Source organism: Vicugna pacos, unplaced genomic scaffold (assembly GCF_048564905.1).
Source record: "Vicugna pacos unplaced genomic scaffold, VicPac4 scaffold_21, whole genome shotgun sequence".
Classification (NCBI taxonomy): domain Eukaryota; kingdom Metazoa; phylum Chordata; class Mammalia; order Artiodactyla; family Camelidae; genus Vicugna; species Vicugna pacos.
The window spans coordinates 16,262,776-16,287,827 of record NW_027328742.1 but is presented as its reverse complement, the minus strand read 5'-3'; the positions used below and the strand labels follow the sequence as shown (position 1 = coordinate 16,287,827).

At 36.7% G+C, this 25,052-nt stretch overlaps 1 protein-coding gene across 1 annotated transcript in view; it reads left to right on the top strand.

Annotated features, from left to right (window-relative positions):
* Positions 1-25,052, top strand: part of LOC140694505 (netrin-1-like) — a 171,713-nt gene that overhangs the window by 120,074 nt on the left and 26,587 nt on the right. Inside the window, 1 exon segment of the mRNA XM_072957723.1 lies at positions 14,480-14,556. Within this exon segment, the coding sequence (XP_072813824.1) occupies positions 14,480-14,556 (77 nt within the window).

The window sequence follows — 25,052 nt, the reverse complement described above, 5'->3', positions numbered from 1 at the left end:
CTGACCTGAGTTTCACTTATTAAAAAGGATGCTGCTTGTTTAGGCAAAGTATGAAAGTGGAGGTATCCAGGGATACCTGGCTCCGTGCTGACATTTACTAACGTTTTCTAAAATGTTCACTTTATATGACAGATACGTTTTACTCAAAATGATACACAAATCACATCTCAGAGATTTTTTGTTTGTTTTTTGCTGAAAGGAAATTTCCAGGGAGAAGAGAAACAGTGTGATAAGAATAGCATTCTTTTTCTTAACCTGTCTCCCTATCATAACCCATTATAATTCAGGTATATTCAACAATAAACTACACTTTTATACTTGGTTTTTGATGACTAAGTAATGTAAACTTCTATTGAACTTCTATTAAGAGAGAAAATGACAGAAGGAAATGCTCAGCTTTGTAGTCATGCAGATTTGCATTTGAAGTCAAGCTCAACTAGTTGTGTGTTCTTGGGCAAGTTAGTTGATTTTTCTAGGCTTCAGTTTCTCATCTGTGAATTGGAGATAATAACATTACACAGTACAGAAGTTTTGGCAAGGATTACTGTAATGCATATGAAATACCTAGCATAATTTCTGGCCCATACCAGATGCTGAAAAAGTGCTAGCTGGATTGTAATGAATAATTATTTGTTTGAAAATATTTATTTAGCACCTCCTGTATGCTGAGTACTGAGTTAGCTACTAGGTATGGTGACGAACAAATCAGGCATGGTCCCTACCTTCATAGAAAACCATCATCATTATTATTGCTATTATTATTAACTCCCATATTCAGATGATCAATTTTCACAGACTAGGAGTAAAAGAACTATAATATTTATAATGAGCATTGCTTATTATTTTTTTATTATAAAGTCAGTACAGTGTGTGAAATGGCTTAGGACTGTTGTTTCAACTATCAATTCTTCTCTTTGATGTTTATGGAAATTTGGAAGCTATAGGAGTTTGGAATGATTCTGTACCAATTTTACAGTATATCCTATAAATGTGTTTATTAAATAACTTTTCACTGATATGTTTCAAAATATAGAATGAAACATTTCAGGATATTTTAACTTAGATATTTTGGATTCTGACAAATTGACACACAGCAATGTTTTGAAGAAAATTATGTACACATATGGGATTAACAATTATTACCTTCCCAAGCAAGAACATTAATTTTTTAAATAATTTGATTATGTTTGAAAATTATTTATGTTTCTCGAAAACCTGTCACTATATATATATACATATATATGTGTGTGTGTGTGTATGTATGTATGTAGTAACTGAGCATTTAAAAACATGCTTAAGGATCTCTGAGACATGGAAATTTTTCTAAGTTTGGGATATCAAGTGATATACTTATTAAGTAAAATAAAATAGCTAAGATTTTTAGTACCCACTATTTTAAATTACTGTATTAAATGCTTTACATGGATTTAAGTCTTTCATTCAAAGTTCACAGCCAACTATCAAATACTACTTACTATAAATGTCCCAACTTTATAATTGTTTTCTAAACATGTTCTATACCTATAGGGCACTGTTATGGGTACTTATGCTAAGTGATGTCTGATAATCACATGGAAAAAAATGATTTATAAAATAAGTTCTAGATGAGTGGGTAAGATGTAGAAATCACATTCCTGGAGGGTAGAATTGATAAACTCTGCATTGTGGGACAGGAATGTGATTTGAGCCTTGAAGGATAGATTTGACTTCTCTTGATAAGGAAAGTGAGGGCAGGCTTTTCAGGTGGAGACATGTCATGAGCAAACCAGTTTGGCTGACATAGTGCAGTGTTTGTATTTTGGAGTTACGGGAGCTTGTCTTTGTTAGACATAAAGACTTGAACCAGAACATAGAAGACCCTGGATACTAGACAAAGAAGTTTAGCTTTAGCCTACAGGATATATTTACTTTTTATTTAAGGATGAGGACAGCATAGTAAAACAAAGTTTGAGGAAATATAATTTCATAACGGTAAACAGATGGATTGATTCAAAGATCCAACTTAATTGGCTACTACAATAGTTAATCTTAAAGAAATGAAGGCCTAAACTAAGGAGGTGAACATGAAAACGGACAGAAAAGAGAGACAAATCTTATGGTAAGAAGGTAGAGAGCTTCTTCGCTGAATGAGAGCAGAGAGCAAATCTGAGATGGTACCAACATTTGGTTTCTTAATGATGGAAGGAAATCTTTATCCAAAATAAGAAAGTAAAGTAGATTAATTGAGTGTGGGAGAAAGAAAAGAGTGATGTTTTACACTTGCTGAGTTTGAGGTGACAATCCAGAAATGTCCAATAAATATATGAAACACAAAGATGGAGCTCAGAAAAGAGGATAAGGATGAATGAAATTAATGGCTGAGAAAGGGTTCTCTTAAAGATAACAGAGTATGGGAAGACTCACTAAGAGAAATCACAAGGAAAATCCAGAGTCAAGGTTAAGCCTTTGATTGAATGTCCAGTCTGCCTACTTGAGATAGAAAGCAGTATTAAAAATGCTTATATACTGAGGATCTAAAATCAAGGAGCCCTTATCTAATTTCTGGCTCTGCCTCTTACCAGCTATGTGAGGAGGAAAGTTACTTAACTTCTCTGTTAGTGGAGAAGTTAATGAAATGGAGACTCCATTTCCTCATCTATAAAATAAAGATCCTGATATGATAATAGAGGTTTGTCGGACTGATCAAATGAAATAATGCATGTAATCAGCATCATGCTTTAAATACAGCAGAAGTTCAGAAACTTGAGTAGGAGGAGTAGTAGTTGTATTCTTAAGATTCAATATCCTTTAAGATTAACTTTAAAAAAGATTTTGTCCCCACTACTTAGCTACAACCGTCCTTGTCAAGGCTATGCCAAATCCAGTGGTCAATTATCAGTCCTCATCTTGGCTTCGTAACTCTATTTAACAGAGTTTATCATTCCCTACTTCTTGAAATACTTTTTTCATTTGGCTTCAGAAATACCTGGGCTCCATCTTACATTAGTAGCTGCTACTTCTCAGTGTCTTTTTTATGGCTCCTTCTCTGCACACCTCTAAATATTAGAGTATCCTAAGACTCAATTCTCAGACCTTGGTCATATGCATTCCCACAGCTTTTAATATCTTTTATATGCTCGACTTCTGAATTTTTATCTCAGGCCAACCTTTCCTTTGAATTACAGACCCATCTGTTCATACATTTACATGACCTTTCCTATCTAGTGAGCAGTTCAAACATAAAATGTCCAAAACCACACGCTTGATTCTCACCCCCCAACCTATTCCTTCCATGGTTTACTCCTTCTCAGTAAATGGCAACCATCTAATTGTTTAAGTTTAAAACTCGGGAATAACTCTTAATTCCTTGCTTTCTCTCACACCCTATACTTAAACCAGCAACAAATACCTTCAGCTCCATTTTAGAAGTATATCCCATTTGAGTATTTCTCACCACCTTCACCATTTTTATCCCAGTCCAGGTCACCAGTACTTCTCATCTGGACTACTGCAAGAGTTGCCTAACTGGTTTCCCCTGCTACCTTTCTTGCCTCCTTTAACACGGTTTTCCATTCAACAATCAGAATGATCCTTAGAAAAATTTCAAGTCATGCTACTCAAACTTGCTAATTGCCCCCAGAGTAAAATCCAAACTCCATACTCCAAGCACCAAAACTGTCCCTGATCTAGCTGTGTACTGTGTATTTTACCCCGTCTTCTACCGCTCTCCTTTTACCCTGTGCAGGCTGGCCTTCTTGTTGTCACTTGAAAGCATCAAGTTCTTTTCCAACCTTAAGAATTTTGTGTTGCTGTTGCCTTTGTCTGAAACATTCGTCACCATCAAAGCTTCCTCATTTCATTCAGATCAGATCTCTGCTTAATTGTCACTTTTTCAGGAAGGTCTTCCTTCAAGATTTCATTTAAAACAGCTCCAGATTTGCTCTCCCCTTATCCTGCCTTGTTTTCCCACATAACATTTAGTGTCACTACTGGACACTATGTGTTACATTGTACTTTATTATGTTATATTATATACACTGTGTCTCTTAATTTTCTCTCTTTATCTTTACTTTATTTATCTTATTTATGATCTTACTGGTCTTATTATAAGTAATAAGATATATTTATCAGCATCAAAATGTGAGCTCCTTCTTAGTCAAACTATTTTAGTTTATGTTATGAGTCTCAAATTTTTGCTAGAAAATTTTACCACAATCTATTGGAATCAAATATTGAAGCTGGCATGTATTCTGAGTTAAAGAGAAGTGATTTTTTTAAAAAATTCTGCTAAAAGAGTCCTAATTCTTCCCTGGTGGTAAAAAATTGTACAAAATAAATGCATCAAAGAATTTAGCATCTGAGCATTTCTAGTTTTTTCTTTTCAAATGGACTTTTTAAACTTTATTTTTATTATTTGTTAATTTTTCTTCCAATTTTATTCAAGTGTGACAGACGTAGAGCACTATATAAGTTTAAGGTGTACAGCATTAATGATTTGACTTACATACATCATAAAATGATTGCCACAAGTTTGGGGAACATCCATCCTCTTGTATAGATACAAAGTAAGAGAAAAAGAAAAAAAAATTTCCTTGTGATGTGAGCTCCTAGGATTTAGTCTCTTAATATTTTTAAATTCCAGTATGGAAACAGAGAACGCCTGTTTAGTTCTACACTTTAGACCAATATCTGTTTTATTAATGCAACTGTGACACAAATTCTCCTTTCCCTTTTAGAAATGTTATGGTTTTAAATTACGATTATTTTAATTGTGTAATACATGAATGATTAAAAAACAATTTTCATACATAACATACAGCAGTGTTAATTATATTAAATCAGGTTGTACATTACATCCCTAGTACTTGTTTATCTTATAACTGGAAATTTGTACCTTTTGACCACCTTCATCCAACTCCTCCTCCTCCCACCCCCCAAATAGGCTCTTTTATTAAAAGATCATCAATATGTAATCAAAGAAATGTAGGAAGATGTATACATTACAAAAAAACCCTAGATTAAGGCTAATCTAACTTTTTTGTTATTTTCTGTTATGAGAGGAAACAATCTTTAGCCCAATCTCTGTGTCTGAAGAACAGTGTAGCTGCAATTTCCCCATTTTTATTCTTTCTAAAATGGATTCCTTTATCCTAGCTGCTGCTGCTGCTGCTTTTTTTTCTGAAGCTATTAAACTTATATGCTATGGCAATATTTTCTAAGTAAAGCAGACAAATCTGGAAACTGACTGACCACAATATCCTTTGAGTGGAAGATGCATTTTGAAGATATCTGTACGAGGTCTCTGAAATAAAACATTCTGAAGGAGAAACATGTAATTATTAAATGATTTTCCCTGGATCAGCTTCTGCAAGGATTTTCATGATCAACGATCAAATCCTTCCACTTATGACGTTTCTTCCACTATTACTTTTTTGTTTAAAATATAAATGCCTCAAAGAAGACTCACAGTAATAATCGACTTAGATTACCTACCGACAAGTTTCCAAAAGTAAGTATTTGAAGGCATAGAGTATTCTTAAAAGGGAGACTACACCACTGAAGAGAGAAGGAAGAGTAAGGAATATGGAGGATAATCTTAGCATCCTTATGTTTTTCTACCTTCTTTTTATTTGTTTCTTTGTTCATTTATTTGTTCCTTCCTTCCTTCCCTCCCTCCTTTCTTCAAGATATTTACTTTTCACTCTACTAGGGCGATAGGAGTACAATGGTAAATAAAGTCCTTGACTTTATGAAACTTACTATTTTGTAAGGGGAGTACAGACATTAAAAAAAGTTAATAATACTAATGAACATATAATTAAAACTGGATGAATATCTTGAAAGAGTGATCTTATCAGAGTCTATAGTGGTTGTTTATCAGTTAGGGTGACATCTAACTGAGAATAAGAGAAATCCATGCATAGTGAATTAAACAAGATAAATGCTCTCTCTCATATAAAAGTCCAAATGAAGACCATCAGGACCTATATGGTGGCTTTGCTCTACAATGTCCTTAGAAACTCAGACTTCTGTCAACTCATTACTCTGTCCTCTCTAGCTAGGGTAATACTCTCATTCTTAGGTTCTAAGATGGTGTCCCTCATACTCAATCTCCAGGTAGCAGGATAAAAGAGGGAAAGAAGAAAGAAATGAATAATATATTTCATGTCACTTGCACTGAGAACTGTTTTATTTCTGTCACTGAAACTAAGAGCTGAGTGATGTAGAAAGAGAACTTAATTTGGGTAAACAGTGAGGAAAGAACATGTCAGACAAAAGGAATAGCAAATACAAAGGTCCTGTGGCAGGATGAAGCTTAGCGAGTAGAAGGGCCTTTGTTTCTGTGTTAGTGCATCTTATAACATATTAGTTTTGAAGCCCAAATTATAAATAACCACATTCATTAAAATCACTCTGTACAAAAAAACTTGATAAATTGTTCCATTTCTGGAAGCAGTTGGCTTAATTTTTTCAAGGTTGATATACTCCTTTTTTTTTCATATGTAAGATCTTAAATTTTACATATTTCCTTTGCAACATGATCTTACCATTTCTTATACTAAAAAAAATGAAAACACAGCATTACTATGCATATCTTGAAAATAGTTTTTTCCCTCAAAATCTGGATCAAAAACTTTTTGATTAATGTCAGCAATACTTTGTCATAGAGTTATTTGGAAAATGGTAGTGGTCAGATCAGGCAATATTAAATATAATTTTCCTTTTAATATGGCTCTTTTTGCTATTTGATAGCCTAACTCAAAGTTGAGAATAATTGTTCTGCTTAGTTAATTTGTTAATAGTTATTTCATTACCAGGTAGTCCTTAATGCTGAGACTTTTAATGATGCTAACAAGAAAAGAAAATTTCCAGCATTGTCTCAAGTATGGATGTTTTAGGATACATTCTATTTTTAGTAATTCATTTCCTTTATTACCAACTTTTTAAACTGCATGCTACTTAGCACAGGTCACTATGTTTGTTTTCCCAATTTCAGAACAGTGCCCTGCTTAAGTGGATCACTCTATTAGAAACAATATTAAATGGTTAAGTTCGGGACCCAGATAATGTATCAAATTAATATGGAGTATTTTAGAATTTTAGAATTATTGTCTAACTTTCAAGGAAAGTTTATATATATAATATTATTTTTGGAAAGAAATATTTTGGTTTGAAATATTTTTAAAGTAGGGAAACAGCATGACTGTGGATTAGTCATGAAAGTAAACACCATAAAGATTTTGAAATGTCTGTGTCTTCCTCAGAATTGTTATTTGTGATGAAGGCCTGATCATAAGTGCAATTTTTATCAAATATATATATTTTTTAATTCCAGGGAAGGTGAAAGAAGTTTATTTACTACACAAGGCATTGATTAATTTTTGTCCTAGTTCACCTTTTAAAAATTATCATGTTAACTCTTACAAGCTTTTTCCTATGACTTTGCTGTTAAAGACATAAGCAGCCCCATTTTTCTTTATTAAATCTCTTAGAGGGAAAAGAAGAAAGCTAGGCAACAAGGGAATTAGATTAATTATTTTTAACATAATACAAGGTCATATATGTGAAAAGAATATATATTGTTGCACCCCTAAGCTTAGAATCAATGGCAATTTGATTTTTTAAGATGTCCATAAGATACAGCTACTGTAATCATCTTGACAAGAACTGATGGGAATAGTCATATAGTTACTGAGCTTAAGCATAGCTAGAGAAAACTGGATGAGAAAGTTCAAAGAAATCTGCCATGTAACAAATATGATGACTGCCAAATTTTCAAAATCTCCAGTTCAGACTTACTGTAGAAATCAGGTGGCACTAGGAAGGTTTAAAAGAATTTAATTATAACATTAACTAGCTCTATGATGTTGGATTAGTGGTTCTCAAACACACTTTTAGAAATAGAACCCAACAAAAATAAACAAATGAAAGTGGTGATGCTTTGGTTGAAGTGAACAGATCTATAGTCCCAGCACTTTTCCTCCTTTTCCTCTGTAGGCTCCCGAGACACCTCTGATGACACTAGGGATGTTTCTGCAATTTGATTCCTGGGTAGCCCTGATGAGAAATAGGGAGATCATATCAATTGCTGGAGAATGTGTTGTGTCAGCATGAAAATGTAAGAGATAGCATTCTGGTCATTTTGATTTTTTTGTTAAGATTTGTATTCATTAATCTGTTCGTTCGTTCATTCATTACTGAATCATAGAAACTTAGTATTGGGTAATTAAAAAATCTTCCTCACAATCATTCTTCTTTCTACATTATAATGGGAATGGAATGGACAAGTGAGATAAGCTCAGTCATTTGGAATCTCTCTCCCTGAACTTTTTGGATCTTGAGTCAAGTCAAACAAGAAAGAAAGGAAATGGAGTTCACTGAACTCAGCAATTGTGCCCTGACAATTGAGGAGTTTATCCCCTTTCCACCGTAATTCCTGTCTTGCTTACAACTCTTTTTTTTCAGTTTTCCTATCCACCCTATGAGCTAGCTTACATTTAACAAAATGCCCCTATTGGATATGCATCCTCAGTAGCCACGATTGTGGCTAATATTCAGGGGCCAAGATTTACATGTCTGAATTCTCAGTGATCTCGGACAGTCTATAAGCATAGTATTTGAGGTATTTACATGTAAAGTTTCTTTTAGCTAAATTATCCCAATAAATTTATATTCTGAACACTAGCAAAACTTGTGGTTAGTGGGGCTCTTCCTCTCTATTCTGGAATGGATCCTCGGTTTAGTTAACTAAATGTATCAGTGGAAGAGTCTTTGATTTGGATACTATGGCATTCAGTCCCACATTGCGGTTATAAGAGCCTCTCTTTCAATAATTACCCCAAGATATATCGTTGTTCTTTTTACAGGCTGCCTACCAACGATCTAGTTATTTTTTAAGTACAAATTTAAGACATTATATTTGATTCTCTTGGAACTCTGAGCATGCTTCCAGGTGCTTGCTTTCCACAGTATTCAGAATTCCCTTCCTCAAGGTCATGCTGCTTTGCATATAACCCAAGTCCGTAAGACTTAAAATGGGAGGTTTCAACCACTCCATAGGTAGATAACTTATCACCATTCTCCCAGAAGCATCCCATAGGTTGTTAGAATTAAGTATGATAGTCACCTATAGCCAGAAATCTGTTTTGTCCTGAAACAGGAGATGAACAGTCCATAATGATTAATCTGCGACAGAGCCTTTATTTCTATAAAACTATGGGAAAGAAAAACACAACTAGTAGATAAATCTGAAAATTGGCCTTAGTCTGTTTGATATAGTTACAGGTTGTTAGACAACTCTATCTTTCTTAATATCATGTATCACAGGAATTAGAAGGCACAAGTCTTTTGCAACATAGATCCCTTTCTCTGGTTAAATGAAGTTAAGGAAAATTGTTTCTCTGACTCTCTTGTCTGGATAATTTCTGTAGCTGACTCCTTTTCATAATCAGTTTGGATGGTAAGTTTGGGATACTAACATATTATAAAGACAGAGTAATAAACATTTCGGGATGTTTGCACAAGTAATAATTGTTGGTTAAAATCAACTTCCACAATTTACTTGAAGTTCAATAATGAAGTAAAGTAAAGGTTATATCATTGAGGCAGTTAAAAATCCTGGGAATAACATAAGTATTTCATGACAGGGAAAGTGGATGTGAAAATAAAAGATTCATGACAAATCCAAATTGAAATCTAATAATTGCCTCATTTGTTCAGATAAATGAATAGAACAATAGAATTTCAGATATAGGAGAGATGAAGGAAATTATATACACACAAACATACATACAAATAAGAGGAATTATTATGGAAGAAACATGGTATTTCGTGTGTATCATTGTCTGGTAAAGTGTAGTTAGAGAGGAAACTGTGACTCAAGATAAAAAAGGAAATTTGTTAGGCTGTCAGTATTTCCATTTCTTTTTGATTTGTTGTATCTATCTATTTTTTATTACGAAGATATGAAGGACTGCCTTCTTCTCATTTATCAAAGAAGAGGAGGATCTTTGTAAGTGAAGAAACACACATCCCAAATATTCTTAAAATCACAAATTGGATCATTAAGTAATAGCAGTAGCTCATGCAAACAGGGTTGTGCTGTTATATAATGAATAAATTACACAAATTACAGTTTTTACCTTTCATTGGAGAGATATAATTTCCCTAGTAAAAATTAAGTATCAGTCCTTAAGGTTCTGAAGTTTAAACTGGATCTGAACTGAACCCCTGTGAGCAGTTAAACTTTCTATATACTACATGAAATTTATGATCTTTGTGTTGAATACATTTTTTGACCCAGAGTTTCCATTTATTCTCAGTTTAAAAGGAATTTTTGAATTAATCAAATCTGTAAAGAATGCACTCTCATTTTTACATGCATTGTGTTACTGAAACTTACATCAATGCTTTGTACAGCTGCTCATCTCAGAAACAGGCAGGATATGTAAGCTTCTTGCTCAATATATCATTACTTTCTTTTGACCATTTAGGGTTTGTTGGAAAGCAATTATCATTAGTATGTTTTTGTTTTATCATGTATCACTGAGTCACTGGGAAAGAGAAAATATGCAGATTATCTTTTATGACACTAGTGCTTTCCTTTAGATGTGTAAAAAGATTGAACTCTAAAATCAATTATTGGAAAGGGATAAGAAAAGAAATGTAGAAAACAAAATCCATCAGTATCAGTGAGCAACTCTATCTAGTTGTAGAAACACAACAAACATGAAAAGGTGCTTGGCCATAATGAGGAAGAATTCTAGGGTAGAGCTACTGAACATCCCTTCAGGTCAGCTGTGCATATTTGCTGAATTCAGGAGCGATATCCCTGTTTCCACAGGTAGTCTGAAAAGAATTCTTACTAAAGGCAGCTTAGTGCTGAAGGGTGAAGTGAATAAGAAAGGATTTTCTTTTCTGTTGGCAAAGAATAATCCCTCACAATCCAAATAAAAATCGATCTAGTGTACCCAATCCAGGGGAAACTAGTCTCTATCCCAGGAACTCTGGTACATTCATGCTTTCCTTATCGATTTCTCCCTGAGCTGTCCTTTGTATCTAGAACACCACTTGGTTCATATGTGATACTTAGATAATGTTATAATTCCTGTCCTTTTTTTTTTCTTTTCTACCTGTCTCCCTATGTTCTTTAACTCTCTATTATATCTTCTTTTTATATACTTTATTTTTGTCTAGTTTCTACTTTAACTTTCCACAATTTTCTCTTTAATTAATTTGAGCATAGTTTTTAATTTATTGAATGGTTAAAGGTACAGACTCTAGAAATGGAATATTTGGATCTGAATCCTAGCAACACTACCATTAGCTGTGTGACCTTGGGCAAGTTACTTAATTTCTTTCCTCACTTATAAAATGGAGATAATAACTGCCCAATAAAGTTATGACGGTTGTATGAGTTAATATACATATAACACTGAGAATAGTGCCTGGCACAGAGTAAGCACTATTTGTGTTAATAATAGTAAAAGTAATAGTAGTAGTAGTACTAGTAGTAGTAGTAATAATAATAATAAAATGATGATAATAATAATAATAATAATAATAAAAATAAACAACAACAACTAGTATTATTTTCATGGTTATGTCCTAGTGTTTTGGTCTTCACTGATTCCTTATAATCTATTTTTAAAATCTCTTAAAAATTCCAACATATGTTATCAGGATTTTAACAAAAAATATTTTTCTTTAACAAAATTTCTATCCTCTCTCTGGACATAAGTTTTCAACTCATTTGGTTAAATGTCAAGGAGGTTGATTCCTGGATAATATGGTAAGAGTATGTTTAGTTTCGTAAGAGACTATCAACCTCTCTTCCAAAATGAATGTATCATTTTGCATTCCCACCTGCAGTGAACAAGAGTTCCTGTTCCCGCACATCCTTCTCATCGTTTGATGTCAGCATTTTGAATTTTAGTCATTCTAATAGATTTGTAGTGACATCTTATTATTGTTTTAACTTGCATTTCCCTAATGAAACATAATGTTCATCTTTTCATATGCTTACTTGTCACATGTATATCTTCTTCAGTGAGTTTCTGTTAAGGTCTTTGGTCCATTTTTCAATCAGGTTGTTCATTTCCTTTTATTTAGTTTTAAGAATTGATTGAAGGTTCTGTTGAGTTCAACTATGTTCTTACAGCTTTTCTGCCAGTTGGATCTGTCCATTTCTGATAGAAAGGTGTTGAAGTCTCCAAATACAGCAGTGGATTAATCTATTTCTCCTTGCAGTTCAATCACTTTTGGATTCGCACATTTTGACTCTCTGTTGTTACCACATACACATTACGAATTTTTATGTCTTCTGGGACAATTGACCTTTTTATCATTATTCAGTGTCTCTCTTTATCCCTGATAATTTCCCTTGCTCTGAGGTTAGCTCTGTCTATAATTAATATACCAACTCCAACTTTCTTTGGGTTACTGTCAGCATGGTATATCTTTCTCCATCCTTTTACTTTTAATCTATATGTGTATCTTTATATTTGAAGTGAGTTTCTTCTAGATAACATAGTTTTCTCATTTTTTTTTTTTGGTCCACTCTAGCAGTCTCTGTCTTTTAACTGGTGTATTTAGGCCATTGACATTTAAAGTGATTCGTGATATAGTTGGATTAATATCTATCATATTTATGATTATTTTGTATTCATTGTCCTTATTCTTTGTTCCTATTTTGATCTTCAACTCTTTTTCTGTCTTTTGTAGTTTCAATTGAACATTTTATATGATTATATTTTTTCTCCTTTCTTAGTATATCAATTATACTTCTTATTTTTGCTTTTTTTAAGTATCCCTAGATTTTGCAATATACATTTAAAAGGAATTCAAGTCCACTTTCAAATGACACTGTATCACTTCACAGAGAGTAAAAATATCTTACAATAACAATGTTCCTAATTTTTCCCTCCTGTCCCTTTTATCATTGTTATCATTTATTTTACTTATACATGAACTAAAATCAGTTGATATTTTGTTGCTGTTATTATTTTGAAGAAACTGTTGTCTGTTATATTAGTTAATAAGAAAAACAAAAGTTTTTCTTTTACCTTCACTTATTCCTTTTCTAAAGATCTTCCTTTCATTATGAAGATCTGAGTTTCTGACAAACAATTTTCCTCTATGAAGAACTTCTTTTATCATTTCTTGCTAGGCGGGTCTGCTAGCAACAGTTTCTCAGTTTTTGTTTGTCTGAGAAAGTGCTTATTTCTCCTTCACTGTTAAAGGATAATTTCACAGGATACAGAATTCTAAGTTGGTGTTTAGTTTCTCTCAACACTTCAAATATTTTACTCTGCTGTCTTCTTGCTTTCATGGATTCATATGAAGAATCAGATGTAATTCTTACTTTTACTGCTCTGTAGGTCAAGTATTTATTTCCTCTGACTTCTTTCAAGATTTTTTTCTTTCCTTGATTTTCTGCAGTTTGAATATGACATACCTAGGCTGAATTGTTTTTGTTTTTGTTTTGACATTTACCCTACTTGCTGTTCTCTGAACTTACTGTATCTGTGCTTTTGCGACTGACATTAATTTGGGGGAAGTTTTCAGTCACTGTAGCTTCAAATATTCCTTTTGTTTCTTCCTCTCATTCTTCTGGTATTCCTGTTACCTGTATGGTACATATTTTATAGTTGTCACACAGTTCTTGGATATTCTGTTCTTTGTTCAGTCTTTTTTCTTTTTGATTTTTAGTGTTGGAAGTTTCTATTGACATATCCTTAAGCTGGTATATTCTTTCCTCTACCTTGACCAGTCTAATTAATAAGCCCATCAAAAGCATTCTCCTTTCTGTTATAGTGTTTTTGATCCTTAGCATTTCTTTTGATTCTTTCTTAGAATTTCTTTTTCTCTCCATATATTGCCCATCTATTCTTGCATGATGTCTACTTTATCTGTAGAACCATTAACATATTAATCCATTGGTTTAAATTGCTCGTCTGATAATTCTAATATTGCCATATCTGACTCTGGTTCTGATGCTTGCTCTCTCTCTCTTCAAACTGTTTTTGCCTTTTAGTATGCTTGGAAACTTTTTGTTGAAAGCCAGACATATTGTGCTGGGTAAAAGACCTACAGCAAATAGACTTTTTAGTAGTATGGTGGTAAGACATGGGGAGAAGAGAAGTATTCTTTAATCCTATGATAGGTCTCAGTCTCATAGTGAGCCTGTGTCCCTAGATGGTGAACGTCACAAGTGCTTCTTGATTCCTCCCCCACCCAGGGAGGGACTAGACGGCTAGAGGGGACTGGAATTGAGTATTTACCTTCCTTCACATGGAAGACTAGAGGGATCTGCATTTGGGTGTTTCCCTTCTCCCAAGTGGCATGATAGAGTGGGGCTAGGTTGAGTATTTCGAGTCCCCCAGATCATTAGACTATAATAAAACTGCAATGGTTTAGGCTCTGATAAATTAGTTTCTCCTTATTAAGAACAGAATGTCCTGGTATATTTCAAAATAGCTATTTTTCCTCTTCCCTGCAGGAAGAACAAGGAGACTTTTCTCCAGTCTTCACTTTGGGAACCTGGTAGAGCTCCTGGAAGTAAAACTCACAAAAAATGTAAGTACTACCTACCCAAGACTGCCTCCAGCCATAGTTTTTAACTCTTAGAGTTGTCCACACTGAGCCTCCACCAATTTATCAATTATAGTTCAGGTTTTCTACCCCAGTACTGGTTCCTGTGGAGGTTTTTGCTCATGGGTCTCCTTTGTGGTAAGTTGTGATGTTCTGTGTATACCTGTATGTCTCTTTAACTTTGAGGATAGAAATTTGCCCTGTAACCCCAATTCTCTGACAGGTCTAAGAAAGACTATTGATTTTTAGTTTGTTCGGCTTTTTATTTGAGGTTAGGATGGAGTGACAACTTCCAAATTCTTTACGTGCTGGAATGGAAACCCAAAGCAATTTTCTTATTGATTTTTACCATTTTTGTTGTATACAAATCTTTCACTGTGATTTTTAAGATAGTCCTAGGCTTATTTTCTCTTTCTGAATGTGTTTTAATTACTACAATGTGGGGATATATTTCCAAATCTGGTGGAGTCCATTTATTATTTTTCTTCCTTTTGGTATTGCTGTCTTAGCTATCCGTGCTCCTTTATTTTTCCATATATGTTTTAGAATAAAGGCATTTTCCCAAAATTTTGCAGTTTTTAAATTAAACATGTATTGGTTAAGTTTTTAATAATTAAAATATATAAAATGTTGACATTCCTTCAGTGAACATGGGGTATCTTTTCATTTATTGAAGTCTCTTTTATATCCATTAATGTTTAAATTTTTTCTTCATAAAGATCATGTTTATTCCCCATTTGTTAATTCCTTGATATTTTGTAGATTTTTTTTAACTATTTTGAATGGTGATGTATTAAATTTTCTACTTAATTTTAATTTTGTTAATGTAGAAGAATGCTATTGATCTCTGAATTTTTAGTTTATATCCAGCAACCTTGCTAACCTCTCTCTCTTGATTTAATATTTCATTTACTATATGTTATATAATAAATACACTACATATTTTCATATAGATTATGTTGGCTTTTTAATCAAATGGCTTTTATGACTACTGAAAAAGAATAATTTTTCTTCACTTCTAATCTTTATACATCTTTCTTTTTATCTTTTCTCATTGTCTTGACCTGGATTTCTACTATATGTTCAACCTATAATTGACGTTGAAATCCATCAGATGAACTTCTGTTGAGCTAGCTGTATGATTTTTACAGTTAAGTTCATTAATATGGTAAAATATATCAATAAGCTTTCTTCTTGTTGAAGCATTATTTTTTTCCTAAGATAAATCCTAACTCTGATCATGGTTAATCTTTTTCTGTAACTCATTGATGGTTTTAGTTAACTAATACTTTTATTTAGGACTTTCACAAAATGTTTATAAGTAAATCAGACATTTTTAAAATTTTTTGTATTGTCCCTTTCATCAGTAGAAAGACTTATAAATAATAGAGATTGCCTGAATTTTTTTTTGACATATAGTACTTTCCTTATCATTCAGTTCTAATTTTCCTTAAAATTTTCCCTTTTTATTTTATTTTTGGCATTCAAAAATGATATAATTAATGTAAACAACTTGATGAGTTTGGGCATAAGTACACACTCATGAAACCATCACCACAATCTATGCCATAATCTTATCCATCACCTTCAGAAATTTCCTCTCACCCTCATTTATTATTAATAGTATTTTTTGTGATAAGAACACTTACTATAAAATCTATCCAAAATTATTGACTTATTCAATTAATCTACAAATTTGCCTGTTTTTAGTCTTTTTGATCTATCAGTTTCTCTAAGAGATATATTCATATTTTAAACTATGATCATTGGCTATATATATCCACCCAGAGTTCTCTCAGCAGCTGCATGTGTACTCATTATGCTCTGTATATATTCTTAACCACATTCCCTACAGGTATGGAATATCACTTTTTGGCCCTGAATAGTTCTCTAAAATAGATATTTACACTCACTTCCCATATTTCATATTTGTCTTCCTGAATAGTTTGTCTTCTTGCTAGAATAATCTTTCTTAAATTGTCTTCAAAGAGTATATTAATGTTGTAAACATTCTGAGACTGTAGATTTCTGAAAGCATATTTATTTCTCTGCTAACATTTAAGTGATAGTAGAAATGGATAGAAAAGTCTAAATTTAAAGTTTCTTTACTTCAGTACCCTTTTGTGTTCTTATACCCAGTGTTACTATTGAGAACACTTAAGAACCTTAGTAAGTGACATCCTTTTTTCTATCCAGGTGCTCCCTTCATTTTGTTTTGATATTCTTAAATTTCATAATTTATGTTATTTATGCAGATTTTTAAAAACCTTTAGGTTTGGTCCCTACCAACCCTTCAAGCTGATGACTTTATATCTACTTATAATTTAGGAAAACTCTCAGGCATGACTTTTTTAAAGATTTCTTTGTTCCATTTATCTCTTCTCTTCTTCTAAGGTTAATATACATATGTTGATACTTTTACTCCTATACTTTTAACTCATGTATCTTAAGTGTTCTTTTATGTATATTTTTATCTTCCTTATGCTTCCTAGGAGAGTTCTTAAACCTGATTTTCTGGTTCACTAATTCCTTTTTTGAGAGTATCCTTGGTTAATCAGCCCATTTTTTCAGTACTGTATTTTAATTTGTGTCTTTCTACTTCATATTTCCTATAACCTCCTTTGTGTTGTTGAGAATTTGTAGTATATTTGTTTAAAATTATTACTGTAATGATCCATTAATTTTACTTACTCTGGCATAGTTTTAGTTTCCTGCATTTCTTTTATAATGTTCTGGCTTCTCAGATATCTTTTAATGTTTTTTTCTGTTAGCTCTTATGTTCTTATGAATATGAGCTGCATTGTCTGCTGATAGTATCTGAGGGATGAAGGAAATCCCAGGCCCTGATTTTGCCCCTTTTTGGCATTTAAGAGTATGTGTATGTACGTGTGTTGAATCTTAAAATATGGGCTTAATACTTTTTCCTTGGGAATACCTACCCCTGAAGAGCAGCATTATAACTTGACTGATAATCAAGCATTGCTTTTGCTAAGAGCTACCTTCCTTGTTTGTTACCATCTAACTTAAAGTGCTCAGAGGCTTAGTTGGTCTGAAATTAGTAGTAGTCACCTTCGTTCTAGCTGGGATCTAGCACTGCTCTGATAATACACAGCCACTTTCGTTGCTGCTGTGATGGCTCTGCTGTTTTTATCCTCCATATTTGTGACAGGGATAGCAGTGATCCACCCAGGTAAATGTAAAGGAGAGAAAACTATGATGCTTTAGACTGAATTTGGCAGGTTGTCCCCCCAAAATTCATACATTAAATCCTAATGCCAGTTATGATGGTATTAGGAGATGAGGCCTTTGGGATATGATTGGGTCTTGAGGGTAGAGCCTTCATGAATGGTCTTGATGCTCCCAATGAGACTAGTGTTCTTATAAAAGAGACCCTAGAGAGCTCCCTCACCCTCTGCCTAGGGAGGACACAGTGAGAAGACCACATCTATTAACTAAGAAGTGGGCTCTCACCAGAAACTGAATCTGTCACCACCTTGATCATGGACCTCCTAGACTCCAGAACTATGAGAAATTAATGTCTGTTGTTTTTAAGCCACCCAGTCTATGCTGTTCTGCTATAGCAGCCTGAATGGACTAAGACAAACAGGAAGCTTTTTCTGGCTTATCTCCTGCCCATAGTGTCTGGCCCTCTTTGGTGAATGCTGTTTATTTCCCCTCCCACACCAAGTCCCAACCAAATTTTAAATCTCTGGGTGTTTTACATTTTCATATTTGATCCTGGGATCCATCAACTTCTCTCTCACTTTTGTGACATCAACCTGGGTTTGAATTCAGGGGAATGAATTAGTAGCTACTGTTAGTGCACTGTCTCATCAGAAACAAGACACTTCCAATATATTTTCATTTATTTGTTGAAAGAATATAATTCTTTCAAGGTTTTTTTGAATTAATTTACAGCTAAAAAGTCACACAATGCAATCCATAGTTTAAAAATAAAAGTATGGATCAGTGGAAAAATTAACAATGAAGCAACAATTCTGCTTTAAGTTATAAGAAGAATATATTAATCATTATATCAATTAAAAAGGCAAATGCTATGAAAATGGATACTCATAAATTGGAATAAGTAAAGGCTTCACTTTATTGTTTACCTTTCACTTTGAAGCAAATGTAGGGATAGACTAAATGGCTTAGTTCAAGTTCAAGTTTTAAACTCATAATACTCAGGGAAGAAGGCAAGGAGCTCTCATCCTCATTTCTTCTGTATGTATCCTTTTCAGAGCCTAGCTTTATTATTACTACAAAATTGTATGCATATGCATTTTAGCTTTTTGCACAACAGAGAAAATTATAGTCATTGCATACTTTGCGTGTCTGAAATTAATTACTTGTATTACTTTGTACTGTCAATGCAAAGCACAATGAGAGATATCATACATAAATAGATGTATATATGTATATACTACTATTTAAAGTATTACAAATTGAAAATAAAATATTTAAAGGGGCTATTTAAAGCTGGGTATCTTTAGATATAGTGAACAAACCAACAAAATTCCTTCAGGTTTTATGTTTTAAATGTATATAGAATCCATACTCCTTTTCTGTTCATATTTTATTATTGCACTGAAGGTTTTATGGTAAGAAAACTTCATGTTTTGGGGGGAATATAAGCATAATCATGCCTATTTAATTCCACATACCTTGGAAACTGAGTAATAATAAAAAGTCACCCTGGGACCTACAATACTGATTTAAATCAGTCATACTATGTCATACTTTAGTTATTGCAACAGTTAAAAGTCTGGATCTAGCAGTAATATAAATTTCTTTTTTTTCCCAGATATTTGTGATAATTTGCTGAAAACTATGCACTTGAGGCTAAAATATAGGAAATAACATTTTATCATGGACATTCTTCACAATTTTCAAAAAGTATACTTTTTAGAATTAGAAAATTGGAAAATTATTCTCTTAAAGTGAGTTAATAATGATAGATTTCATTGATTTATCCATATGGAAGAATTATTATTAACCATATAGTTTAGAATTTGCTTTATTGCTTTGCTTTATTGACTTGTTTCTGATCTTGGTGTAACTGGGTTGAAGATTTATTTGAAGGAAGCAAAGACTATTTTACATGGATATTTTATAAGACTAGAACAGAGAAAGTGTTTTAGGGGGGAATATCCATTATGAATATTACTTTAACAACCACTTTCTTTTAAGATTATATATCCTTGAAACTAGTCAGGAGGTAACAAAAAGACACAAACTCTTCCAAATTAAGGGAACCAATCAATCAGAAGTGAGCTCAGGGAACCAATAGAATTCTAGGTGTAAGTTAGCTGCTTTAGAGGCAAAAAGTGAGATGGAGGCTCTGGGCCAGGGAACCGCTCGGTGCTGGGGCCCTGCATAGGGGTCCTGCCGGTGTTTTTATGGGGCTTCCCACCTCAGTTTTAGGAGAAGAGAGGCTAGAGGTTAGTCATTTTGGAGGGTGGGAGAGCTTGCTGACAGGAAAAACATGGTAGATGTGGAAGGTATGACGTGTGAGGTTTTGCAAAGTGGGTCCACAGTGCTTCTCCTTCCCTCCTACACATCTCCACGTGTATGTGCAGCTCAGACCCCATTTATATGTGGTTGCGCGTAAAGATGTATGTGTGTGGTCATCTACATTAGGTTTCACGTCTATTAGGGTTATTATCTTCATATATGTGTGATTTTTCTGTTGATCAAGCAGTGTGAGAAAAGGCACAGCGGTGAGAAACATGACATTGGGTTCAGGAAATTGTAAGCTGATTAGCTTGACTGGAGCCAAGGGTGCGGGGGAAGGGCTGGCTTAGCTTATGTCCCTGGAGGGTGGGTACTGAAAGGAAGGTGCAGATGGGACACATTAGCTTCTCTGGACAAAGGTCACCTTCATTAGAGGCTGGGGATGACTGCATGCCAGTGAGATAGGTGCCAGTCCAGCTGATGTGAGCTGATGTGACTCTCGGGGTACAGGAGGAGCCACCTGCCAAGGCACAGTGCCCCCAGCCTCCAGAGGACATTTCTCTCAGACTAAACCATCAGTCCCACGAATCTGAGAAAAAAAAGACCAAGTAAATTGCAAAAACAAAAAACTTAAACAAAAAAATCCCAACCTCCAAACTCCCTTTTCTTCCCCTCGGGAGGGCGGTCTTTATCAGAGGATCCTTGGTAGCTAAAGCTGGGAGCAGGGCTGTCACTCAGCACAACTGAAGTCTTTAACCCAGAGGCAAACCTGCTTGTTCTGCCGAATGCCCATTGGCACCTCAGGAAGCTTGCATCTCCATAATATATTATGGGAAACAATGGCTGAAATATCATGTTTCCTGGAGGTTTCTGTTTGCATTTAAATACGTTGCCAGGAAGTAAGACATCGGCACATTGAACACACATATGAACTGGAGGAATTCAACAGAATCCAATCTGAGAGCATCCATGTTCAGCAGAGAGGCTGCCCCCACCCCTGCTCCCACAGCTGGACCAGATGGGAAGACAGACGGGGAGACACGTAAAAGGTGAAGGCAGCTGAGGAAGTGCAGTGGGTGGGGGAGGGGAGGACCCAGCCTGGGAGAGGGTGACTAAGATGTCTTCAGGAAACAGCACATAACAGGGGGCCTTGAGCAAACCCTGGTCTTTGATAGGTGGGACTAGGGGAGAAAGGGCTCCAGGGGAAAGAAAGGATGGGAGTAAATGAGGTAACAGAGAATTCAGGAGTAAAAGGGAGCCTGAGATTAAAATACAGATTCGCAGGGGGAAGGGTACAGACCAGTGGTCAGGCACATGCTTATCACCCATGAGGCCCAGGGTCCAATCATCAGCATCTCCACCTAAACAAACAAACAAACAAATCTAATTACCACCCCGAAACCCCCAGAAAAGAACATAGATTTGGAATCAAAGTATTAGGTTCATCAAGTCCGATGATCCGTGGGGGTCATGTGGTGATGTGCAAATAGGTTCTCACGTTCCATTTTCTCGCACCCCTGAATAAATCAGCACACTCGCCAGTGGCTCTGGCTCCCTGAAGCGATCGCTCTCACGTGGGAAGGTAAGAGGAGGGTGGGAGTGTGGTGTCCGCCCTCCAGTGACTCTCAGTGGGGAGGCTCCTCCAAATGACAGTAGCGCCTGGGTTCTAATAGAATCCCTTGGCTTGTTTTCCTTGAGTGTTTCCCTAGGCCAGGCTGAGAGGGAAACCTGGGGATTGGGCTTGGAGTCCAAGTAGCAGCAACCGCCCCCCGATGGAATGTGGAAGTATTTAGAGGACTTCACCCTAATGGGGAACAAGTGTGATCCCATTCATCTACTTGGATATTGGCTCCACATCTCCCCGCCACACAAGGTTGGGTTCCGGAATCCTGAGTGTGGGGAAGTTCCTCCAACTGTCAGCAGCGCTTGTGTTCTACTTGAATCCCTTAACTTGCCTTCCTTGATGGTTTGGCTAGGCTGGAGTGCAGGGCAATGTGGGGTTTCGGCTCTAATGCCAATTATTAGCCAATGCATCTACATGGGAATCTGAGAAATATTACCTACAACCAGCAACGTGAGAATACATGTGCCACCTGAAAGATGCCTGGACTCTGTTTCCCCACCTCCAGCACACAAACGAGGAAGTGTTCTGCTATCCTGAATGTGGGGAGTTTCCTCCAAATGACAGCAGCACCTGGGGTCTAATTGAATCCCTTAGCTTGACTTCCTTGAGTGTTTACCTAGGCCGGGCTGGGAGCGAATGTGGGGGTTGGGCTCCAAAGACAAGGGTTAGCAAGTGCCCCTCTATGGGCAGTGGAGGTGTTTAAACCAAATCCCCAACTTTGGAACACCTCTTCCCCCATAAAGATGCGTGAAATGTCTTTCCCAGCTCCAGAACACCCACGAAGGCTTTTAGATATCCTTAGTGTGGGGGGGGGGGCTCCTCAAAATGACAGCAGCGCCTGGGTTCTAATAGAATCCCTTCTCTTGTAATAGGACTGTTTCCCTGGTCCGGGATTTGAGGGAAAGCTGGGGGTTGGGCTTGGACGCCAAGTAGCAGTGAGTGCCCCCTGATCGATTGAGGAAGTACTTAGAGGAATTCTCCGTAAATGGAACATCTTTGCCCCCATACATCTGGGTGGAATGGGGCTGCACACCCCCCCCAACACACACAAGAATGTGTTTCGGAATCCTGAGTGCAGGGAAGTTCCTCCAACTGACAGCAGCGCTTGGGTTCTAAGTGAATCCCTTTGCTTGTCTTCCCTGATGGAAAGCCTAGGCGTGAGTGCGGGGGAAAGTGTGGTTTGGGCTCCAAAACCAAGTATTTGCGAGTACCTGTCTATGGTTCGTGGAGGTGTTTAAACTACATCCCTAATCTGGGAACACCTGTGGCCCCATAAAGATCCGTGGAGTCTGTTTCCAAACCTCCAGCACACACACGAACACTTGCAGTTATCCTGAGAGTGGGCAGCCTCCTCCAACTGACAGCGGGGCCTGGGTTCTAATAAAATCGCTTAACTTGTCTTCCCTCTTTGGTTGCCTGATACGGAGTGCGGGGCAAAGTGGGGGTTGGGCTCTAAAACCAAGTATTAGCGAGTGCTTCTCCATGGGAAGTGGAGGTTATTAACCAAAAACCCACAACCTGGGAATACCTGTGCTCCTTGAAAAATGCGTGGACTCTGTTTCCCCACCTCCAGCACACACATGAAAAAGTGTTCTGGTATCCTGAGTGTGGGGAGGCACCTCCAACTGACAGCAGCATCTGGGATCTAATAGGATCACTTAGGTTGACTTCCCTGAGTGTTTTCCAAGGATGGTTTGGGAGCGAAGGTGGGGGTTGGTTGGGCTCTAAAGCCAAGTAATAGCGTGTGCCTCTCTATGGGCAGTGGAGGTGTTTAAAGTACATTCCCTCCCTGGGAACACCTGTGCCCCCATAAAGTTGCGTGGACTATGTATCCCCAACACCAGCACACACACAAAGACTTTTTCAGGTATCCTGAGTGTGGGGAGTCTCCTCCAACTGACAGCAGCGCCTGGGTTCTAATGGAATCCCTTAACTTTTCTTCCCTGACGGCATGCCTAGGCTGGAGAGTGGGGGAAAGTGGGGGTTGGGCTTGAAGTCCAAGTAGCAACGAGTGCCCCCCAATTTACTGAGGAAGTACTTAGAGGATTTCACCCTAAAGTGGAACACCTGTGCCCCCATTCTTCTGCGTGGTCTCTGGTCTGGGTCTCCACACCTCCCCCACACACAAGGCTGGGATCCGGAATCCTGAGTGTGTGGAAGTTCCTCCAACTGACAGCAGCGCCTGCGTTCTAATAGAATAACTCAGCTTGTATTCCCTGAGTGTTTCCCTAGGCCGGACTGCGAGTGAAAGCTGGGGGTTGGGCTTGGAGGCCAAGCAGCACCTTGTGCCAACCGATTGTCTGATGAAGTATTTAGGGAACTCCCCTACCGGGGAACACCTGTGTCACCATTCATCTGCTTGGATTGGGGCTGCACACCTCCCCCACACACAAGAGTGTCTGCGGAGTCCTGAGTGTTGGGTAGTTCCTCCAAGTGACAGCAGCACCTTGGTTCAATACAATTACTTAGCTTGTCTTCCCTGATGGCTTGTCCTGCCAGGAGTGCGGGGGAAATTGGAGGTTGGGCTCTAAAACGAAGTATTAGCGAGTGCCTATCCATGGGATGTGGGTGTTTAACCTACATCCTCCATCCTAGGCATACCTGTGCGTGGACTCTGTTTCCACACCTCCAGCACACGTGCGAAGAAGTGTTCTGTTTTCCTGAGTGTGGGGAGGCTCCTCCAACTAACAGCAGCACCAGGGATCTAATAGAATTCCTTAGCTTGACTTCCTTGAGTGTTCTCCTAGGCCGGGCTTTGAGCCAAGGTGGGGGTTGGGCTCTAAATCCAAGTAATAACCAGTGCCTCTCTATGGGCAGTGAAGGTGTTTAAACTACATCATCTACCTGGGAAAAACTGTGCCCCCATAAAGTTGCATGGACTCTGTTTCCCCACTTCCAACACACACACGAAGACGTGTTCAGGTATCCTGAGTGAGGGCCGGCACTTTCAAGTGACAGTAGTGCCTAGGTTCTAATAGAATCCCTTAGCTTGTAATCCCTGAGTGTTTCCCTAGTCCTGGCTCTGAGGGAAAGCTGGGGTTGGTCTTTGAGGCCAAATATTAGTGAGTGCCCCCCAATGGACTGAGGAAGTATTTAGATGAATTCTCCCTAAAGGGGAACACCTGTGCCCACATCCAACTACGTGGAGTGGGGATACACAAATCCCCCCCCACAAGTCTGGCTTCCGGAATCCTGAGAGTGGGAAAGTTCCTCCAACTGACAGCAGTGCCTTGTTTGTAATAGGATCCCTTAGCTTGTCTTCCCTGAGTGTTTTCCTAGGCCGGTCTTACAGGGAATGCGGGGGTTGGGCTCTAAGCCAAGTATTGGCGTGTGCCTCTCTATGGGCAGTGGAGGTTTTTAGCCGATATCCCCCAGCCTGGGAACACATGTGCCCTCAGAAAAT